Consider the following 9,062-nt stretch of genomic DNA (forward strand, 5'->3'; position numbering starts at 1 on the left):
AGGTGACTCTTAAAATACACACCATAGACCTTTTCTGCTATCCAAGCGACATTCTGGCTTGTGTGTGTCTAATTCTGACAACATCATTTTAACTATACCCAAGATAATATATAGTGCAGGCATCACAAATGACCACTTAACAGACACTAATAAAGCGTAATCTAATAGAGGAGCTGATTTGGGGACAGTGATGGACTTGTGCATCTGAAAGTTTGAATAGAGCAGATTTCCAGTAGGTAGCATACAGGTCTATGGAAGGGGAGGTTACAAACAAGGACAGGATTTTGATTGGGGTCGGAGGTACCAAATAATAATCTACAAATACAACATACAGTATATGTAGCAAAAATGATTGATGTGAATGCAAAAGTGACTGCACTACAAAAATGAACTTGTGCCGCACTAAAAATGGCAGCTCAACAGCAGTTTTAATCACATGGGGGAGATGCATCAAACCTAAAGAGGACCTGTGTAGATGTTGCCCATAGCAAACAAATTCTAGCTATCATTTTATAGAATGTACTAGATCAATGATAGCTATGATCTGATTGGTTACTATGGACAACTTCTCAACCTGTCCGCTCTAGAAGGTTTGATACATCTCCCCTTAGTCTGCCCTAGAGGGTATATTATGGGCACTGGTAACTGCCCCTTCCCCATAACCTGTGCTTCCTAATGGTTTTTAGAGACTTATTAGGAATGTGATGGACATCATCAGTGTTGGTCAAAATACACAATTTCTCATTCAGAGGCAGATGTACTAAGCTTTGGAGAGAGATAAAGTACTAACCACTCAGCTCCTACCTGTCATTTTTCAAACACAGCCTGTAACATGACAGGAGCTGATTGGTTGGTACTTTATCACTCTCCACTTTCTCTCTCTCCATTCAGGTACATCTCCCTCTCTCTAATACAGAAGTATTTCTAAAAGAAATCAGCTTGTGACATCGCCATAGGAGTATAATGCTTTCCATACTATAAGGCCACAGTGTTTACAGTCACATATAAATGCCCAGGAACAGTTTACTGCTGGACAGGTGCCTATTATTTAATGCTGAACTGAGATCCAACACCTACCACATGCTAATCTACAGTATTGTATTCCATATACAGGTTATCAATATAATCACAACTGTTTGGTCCATACAGCACTAGGAATAGGGTATATTGCAGTTGGTTAATATATATATATATATATATATATATATACACAGACACACAACAAAAATGGACCACTATCACCTCCTCAGTTCTTGAAATTTCATATGTTGCACTTTCTATAACACACATCCATTCCTGGGCATTTCAGAACCTGGGAATTAATAAGTAGATGAAATAATGAATAAATATTTGACCCCATGACAAACAACAAAAGAACAAGTATTGCTACAACTGATCTGTAGGATAGGACTCAGGAGCAACCTGAACTGTGTATTTGTAAGTAAGACATCAGCCTACACTCAAAACATTAATTTTCTATATGCAGTGGCTGCTAAAACTGCTGCTTACACAGCATATATTACTGTAGGATGGATGGGGCTTGTAAATGCCAAATAGGACACATATAGGCTGTAAGCTAGGAAACACATACAATACAGGGGAAATTTATTTTGAAGCTATACTACATTCATATTGCATAGGAACATACTTTCTAGAGTCTTGTGTGGGATTAAAACTGAATGAACATTTCATGAATTCATTATTAAAGAAAATACTTATTGCACAGATAGCAGAAGACGTTAAGAGCTGGGTTATGCACTTTCCAATAAAAGTCAAGTAACAATGCTACATGTATATGATAAAGGGGATCTGTGCCCAGCCTCTCCTTCTGCAGGTTACTTGTGTAACTGTGTGTGTCCTCCTGCATAGTGATATATGTGGGTGTGATAAGTACAGATACAGTAGTGTCACACATCTTTTCACTCAATGCCATATAAATCATCTCCATTCTTTAAGTTACATTGATCAATCTAATGACATGTAATCGCCTCTTAATTGTTAACGTATTGCAAGATTGCGATTCAGCTCAACTCAAACTTGCGATCCAACGATCGTTTGACAGAGAGAGATCTTGGATGATCTATCTGGTGGTATCGGATGGCACCAGCACAGCTGATACAAAAGTCACCAATTAGATAACATGTATTGAAATGTTCTACCCACCTGTTCATTGCAACCAACATGAATAATCCGAAGGCTGTAATCAGATTTTTATCTTATTGTTTTATTCTTCACCATTGTCTATTAATATTATCGTAAAACAGTTTTTCCTAACTCTACAGGTTGCATCCTTATAAATAGTCTGTATGGATAATTTGTATCAAAGTGGGAATTGGTTACAAAGATGCGCGCAGCAATACCGAAAGTAGGGAACTTTGTGTCAAGCTCCAGCAAGAGATATTAGATAGCCTTGTATGTTAATTGCACGTAGTTCAGGACATACTAGTTACAGTGTGTGTAAGATTTCAGTACTGCACTAGATTGAGCAAATGTCAGGGACATTTTTTTTTTTTAATTATGCAGAAAGGTAAATGTGAGAAGCTTCTTGTTAAATAACCCTCCAATAATTGCAGTCATTAAATTCATCAAAATGCGGCAGGTACATCATATACCTTTTAAATGACAGTGCGAGGAATCCTGAGATTACACAAGGGTGGAATTTGAATTCCCGTATAGTCTTACAGCTGGGTATGTATTATGTAGATCTGTGTACAGGAAATACGATTATAATACATAGCAATAGAGCCTAAAGTTATGATGAAATGTCACAGACTGCTCATATATGAATAATTTAAAAGGAAAAAGGGATGAGAGATTATATTAATAACTTATTAAAAATGATCTTATATTTAAGGAGTTCCTTGACATCCATAGTGATATGTTACATGATGTATACAATGCACCCATAGCAACCCTTTACAGTCATTGGAGAGAATTGAAAAAAAAAAAGTTATATACACCTACTAAACGCTGATATTAACATTTCCCCCAAAACACTAAAGGCAAGTGAAGTAGATGGGCTGGCTTTCCCACTCTAAGGTGTTATTTTATCAGCATCAGTTGATTTGATAATAACAAGTCGATTATATAAAATTTAAATGAAAGTATAATTATAATATATACTCGTGGGAGAGATGCCCTGCTGCTGACAATTGGCAGGATGCTATTATTTATTATAGATGTGCGTGCGGATTGGTGAGAAGAGCTCCTGCCTCTATTCACCGTGTTGTCTGTAATTGAAGATAGTTTACATACCGTTCTACTGGACCTGTTTATTGATTAAACAGTGCAGGCACCACTCATTATAGTGTGCAGGCTCAGAACCCCACTGCTGGGAGGAGGGGAGACAAAATAAATACACAGGGTAACCACACCGCAAAGGTGCGCGACTGCACCAATATGCAGGGAACTGACAGCAATAGCTTCAATAAAGAGTCAATATTGCAGGTTTATCCCCATTGACATTAATGGTTGGACTTCTCTTATTCGGTAGTGCTGAAACACCGTTATTAATTACAATTAGTTCTATTGTCTATATGTAATCTTCCAATAAGTAATTTAAGTGTTTATAATAATGCATGGTTTAACATAATAATAATAATAATAATAATAATAATAATAATAATAATAATAATAATAATAATAATAATGTAAAATAAAATATCAGGTGAATTCAGTACAGTTTCACGCTTATTTTCTCCTCTTAGTCAAAAATTTGTTTATGCAGAATGGACGTTTAATGGTGCTAATTGCATCGCAGTTAAATTGGCCTGATTGCAGACAGAGAAGCAATTTGCGTGCTCCCTGTCTGGGCTTGCTAGAAATTGTTCCATATTCACCTCTTTATAGAGAAGTGGAGGTTTAAGGCACAGACTCTTCACAAATTACGCTCGGGCTGACTGGTAGCATTCAGCCACTATAATAGAAGTATTATTTGGCCGTTTTGAATAATGTTAAACGGCAGAGAAAACCTATTCTTTACTAAATTGCTTTTAACTTAAAAAAAAAAAAAAAAAAATAGAGGGGGGGAGTGTGATTCATTTAAACCAGGCCTTTATCACAGTATACTGTCATTAACAGCTAATGTTTTAACAGTAATAATGTATTTTTATGCCTTGTAACACACCGACCTTTGTTTTAGAACTGAATACAGAGCACAGATAGAAACACAATTGGGACCAGCTTAAAAAATATCCCTTAGGCTCTCTTTAACCAATCACATTAATATTTTCATAAATATATGGATCTGTTCATTTAAATTCAACACGTGGCAACAATGGCATTTAAAGACCAGTCTACATTACATGTGGGCGCAGCAGGTTAGTATATTCCATAACTGGAGAAGATGAATAAAATGAATGTAATATTATTTAGAAGTGATAGCATCGTGCTATGTAGATGTAGTTGGGTTTAATGCTACACACATCATAAAACGATTCCATTTCAGTTAAAGGGGGAATAATCAGGGATTGAGCTGCCCCGTGGGATGTCCAGGAACGCCTCGCTGACACCTCTATTAGCACAGGGACAGCATACTGCATTAATATGTAGAGATTCACCTGTTGTAGTCACTGAGATCACTCACCTCTCCTGTGTTTGCCTGGATCTGGGCTGTTGCTTTCCTCCTCCACATGATCACAGAGTTTGATGACAAATTCTACATCCCTGTCATCTGAGCTGAACTAAGCGCAGCATCAAAAGCCACCGGGACCCCTCTCTCTGCTTCTGGCAGGATGGAAATTCAGCATCCAGAGCATATACTGTGCCTGTGCACTGATGATACAAAGCACTGCATAGACACAGTAATGACAACTACAGTAATGAGCAGGGGGGTATGACATTGACAGGAAATCAATTATTCCTATAATGGAAATATAAGATATGCTGTTCAATTAAATATAGACAGTAAATACACGTATCGGTCATATTTCTGCTCAAATGAATTTTGTGTCAGTAGCAGGAGACTGTACAATAATACATTTAACGAAATAAGGTAATTCCAGAGCCCCTGACTGCTAGCTACGAACTGTGGCATCTATGTAAGGACACTATTGGGTCAGTGTCATGTTTCTCCCATTCAACATAATCTAAAAGATGTCACATGGCCCCAAAAATAATATTTTAGGAGAAAATGTCAGTAAGCGAGCTGGGGAAATAGCTGCATCTGACCAGCTCCTGTGGTTTAATTAAGTAGTCACTGTTGTTGCTATTATTCTTTTATTGGTAATATTATTTTATTTTAGAGTCCACTAAACATTACGGAATGCAAAGCGTGCTTCTGAATCAGGTGTGTGCAGCAGCTTCGTCGTTTAAAATAAGTGAATAATGAAACATTAATGGACATGTAAAAGATACATATATATATATATATATATATATATACACACACACACATATATGTATATATATATATATATATATATATTTATATAAATATATATATATATATATATATATATATATATATATATATTTATAATTCCCGGAGGCCACAGCAATGGTGCTCCCAATTCCTCCCCTCCTTTTAAAAGGAAAAAGCTGTAAGAGCGCTGATTCCTTGCACCTCTCTCAATCTGATTGGCTGCAACGCAGCTACCAGTCGGAGTTCGACGCCTCCTGATTGGCCGATAGCTACAGCCAGCGGTACTTCAAAGCGGGCGCTGCCAGCGCTTCCCCTGAGTCTAGTCCGCCGTAGACAGTAGGAGGATCTCCACTCAGTGCAAGTTGTGCAGGGAGCAGGAGGTACAGCGCTGGCAGCACGCACCCCTCTGCAGCAGGGCAAGGGACGGGCTATGGCTACGTCTATACTTGGGGTAAGTCAGGGTTATCTTTCCCAAACTCTTCTTACATCTAACAGCAGTTCTCAGCCAGAGAAAGTGCATCTAAACTTCTGTCCTTCCATGCAAAACAGCCTGCAGGCAATCATTGCAATGCATCTCACCGCATACCAGAGCATAGCTATATATTATAGTGATATCTTATGCTAGATATTAGTAATAACCTACGCTATGCCGTAATAACTTATGCTATACATTAGTAATAACCTATACCATATATTACTAATAACTTACTATATATATTAGTAATAACCTATGCTATATATTAGTAATCTGTTAGATATTAGTAATAACCTATTTTGTATATTAATAATAACCTGTGCTATATATTTGAAATAACTTCCTATATATTAGTAAAAACCTATGCTACATATTACTATTAACCTATCCTAATATACATTAGTAATACCCTGTGCTATATATCAGTAATAACCTATGCTATAAGTATTAATAATAACCTATGCGCTATATATATATATATATATATATATATATATAATATATATATTATAGGTTATTACTTAACTATAGCATAGGGTATATATATATATATATATAGATTTGTGTGTGTGTGTATGTATATATATATATATATATATATATATATCCTATGCTATAGTTCAGTAATAACCTATAATATATATTAGTAATAACTTATGCATGGGGCACATTCTCTAGCTTACCTTCTTGCTGAAAGTTAATGGATACATTGTAGCAACTTTGCGCAGCGCTGTCCCTTCCACGCCACATAACAGGCGAAGGGAAAGTTTATTGTGTTCATTTATTATTTATTTGTTACCAACAATGCAGTCTGAGCGATATCATTTATCCTAATCCCCCGAACCATTACCACATCAATATAAGCAGCCAGCACTTATGTATTATTTGGCTCGGCGGTTGTCTGGTAAATCTCACAAGCTCTGGCACACCATCCTGGGGACCTGCAATAAAGCAAGTTCTGATCATCGTATTTCAGGCTCCGTGTGACATGGCACCCTGGCTGCTGTACATGATCTAATATTGCCTATCACTAATATTTCTCCTGCCTGTGCTTAGACCTGGCACTGCCAGCTGAATAACACATCATTACATATTATTATATGATACTGTATATCTATATATATAAAAAAAAAATACAAATGTTTTTTCAGTTTTCTCAGTTGGTATAATCTAGTATGTAATAGAACGTTTATTCTGCGTGATTAGTGCACAACACAAACAAGAAAAACAGTTATTGGGGAAATACGTAACAAATATTCGTTTTATTTGCTAATAGTACAGTAGTCTATCCATTGGGCAGAGGCATTATTGGAGACGTATTCAGGATTATATAAAAACTATTGCCCAGCTAGCCATATATAATAGTCATATATAATAGACAGTCATATATTGACAGGCTTTCAACGTTTTCTCCTCCCCAAAAAAGACACATTAGACAAAACTTCTTTTTAGGCATATGTCCCAACATAGAAACTAGTTCCTATGAGTTACATTTATTAGGTGTGATACAATTAGAGTTATTAGGTTTGATACATTTATTAGGTGTGATACATTCTGTGCTAGGTGTGATACATTCTGTGCACATACATATAAAACGGAGACACCTGGCAGAATTAGATACATTAATATATGTTTGACTTACTTCTGTGATGGTTCCATGAGCGGCCATATATTGTACAATGTGATAGTCTACAGACAAAATACAAATACTATAGCGTCGGCTAATGTTATAATAAAATACGATACAAGAGTTGATTTGATACAAGACTGATCCCTACAGTAGGGAATACTGTACTGGTGGAAATAGGTCTATTTGCATTGGGACTAGCACCTGTTGGGAGCAATTCAGAGGAGGGGGCAGGGATAAGGGGCACGCTGGTAAGGGCAGGGGGAAGGGTCAGGGTGATGGTGACCTTGTACTGATGAAGTGTTGGGTCTTGTGTCCCCCTTCTCCCCCAGGAAGAGCCGCGATTTGGGACCACTCCTCTCGCCATGCTGGCTGCCACTTGTAACAAGATCGGGAACACCAGCCCCCTGAGCAGCCTCCCCGAGTCCAGCGCCTTCGCCAAGGGGGGCTTCCACCCGTGGAAACGTTCTTCGTCCAGCTGCAGCCTGGGCTCCAGCCTCGGGGGGTTCACCGTGGCCACAAGCCGGGCCTCCAGCGCCCTGACCGGAGGGGGCGCCACAGCCAACAGCGCCTTCTGCCTGGCCTCCACCTCCCCGACCTCCTCGGCCTTCAGCAGTGACTACAGTGGCCTCTTCTCCAACGCCGCCGGGGTGTCCCCGCAGGAAGCCGCCAGCCAGTCCGCCTTCATCTCCAAGGTGCACGGCGCGGCGGACGGCCTGTACCCCCGGGTGGGCATGGCCCATCCCTACGAGTCCTGGTACAAGTCCGGCTTCCACTCCGAGGTGACCAACGGGGCCTCCGCCTGGTGGGACGTGCACGCCGCCAGCCCCAGCACCTGGCTGGAGGTACAGAACCCCCCGGCCGCCGCAGCCGCTCTGCAAGGGGCGCTGCACTCGGGGGCGCCGCACAGCCAGCTCAGCGGCTACAGCCCGGACTTCAGCTCCCTCACTCATTCTGCCTTCAGCTCCACGGGCCTGGGCTCCAGCGCAGCCTCCCACCTGCTCTCTACTGGGCAGCACCTGCTCACCCAGGAGGGCTTCAAACCTGTGCTTCCCTCCTACCCGGACTCTGGCACCTCCATGCTCTCGGGGGCCTCCGCGGGGGGCTCTGCGGGCGCCACGGGCCGCTCTGCGCGCAGGTACTCGGGGAGGGCGACCTGCGACTGCCCGAATTGCCAAGAGGCGGAGCGACTGGGTCCCGCGGGGGCCAGCCTGCGGAGAAAGGGGCTGCACAGCTGCCACATCCCGGGCTGCGGCAAGGTGTACGGCAAGACCTCGCACCTGAAGGCGCACCTGCGCTGGCACACTGGGGAGCGGCCCTTCGTCTGCAACTGGCTCTTCTGCGGCAAGAGGTTTACGCGCTCCGACGAACTGCAGCGGCATCTGCGCACCCACACCGGGGAGAAGCGCTTCGCCTGCCCGGTGTGCAACAAGCGCTTCATGCGGAGCGACCACCTCAGCAAGCACATCAAGACGCACAACGGAGGGGGAGGCGGGAAGAAGGGCAGCGACAGCGACACAGACGCCAGCAATCTGGAGACCCCTAGGTCAGAGTCGCCCGAGCTCATCCTGGAGGGGGTCCGGCCAGGGAAAGAGTCA

General features: G+C 41.2%; 1 protein-coding gene across 1 annotated transcript in view; it reads left to right on the plus strand.

Annotated features, from left to right (window-relative positions):
• The first annotated feature begins 5,696 nt into the window (after positions 1 to 5,696).
• The window catches only part of SP9 (Sp9 transcription factor), a 4,109-nt gene continuing 743 nt past the window's right edge, over positions 5,697 to 9,062 (plus strand). Inside the window, exons 1-2 of the mRNA XM_088468475.1 lie at positions 5,697 to 5,813; positions 7,797 to 9,062. The exon at positions 7,797 to 9,062 is cut by the window's right edge and continues 743 nt beyond it. Coding sequence (XP_088324601.1) covers positions 5,793 to 5,813; positions 7,797 to 9,062 — 1,287 coding nt within the window. The 5' untranslated portion in view covers positions 5,697 to 5,792. The remainder of the gene's footprint in view (positions 5,814 to 7,796) is intronic.

The sequence above is a fragment of the Taudactylus pleione genome, unplaced genomic scaffold (assembly GCF_031769625.1).
Source record: "Taudactylus pleione unplaced genomic scaffold, aTauple2 ptg000004l, whole genome shotgun sequence".
Taxonomy (NCBI): domain Eukaryota; kingdom Metazoa; phylum Chordata; class Amphibia; order Anura; family Myobatrachidae; genus Taudactylus; species Taudactylus pleione.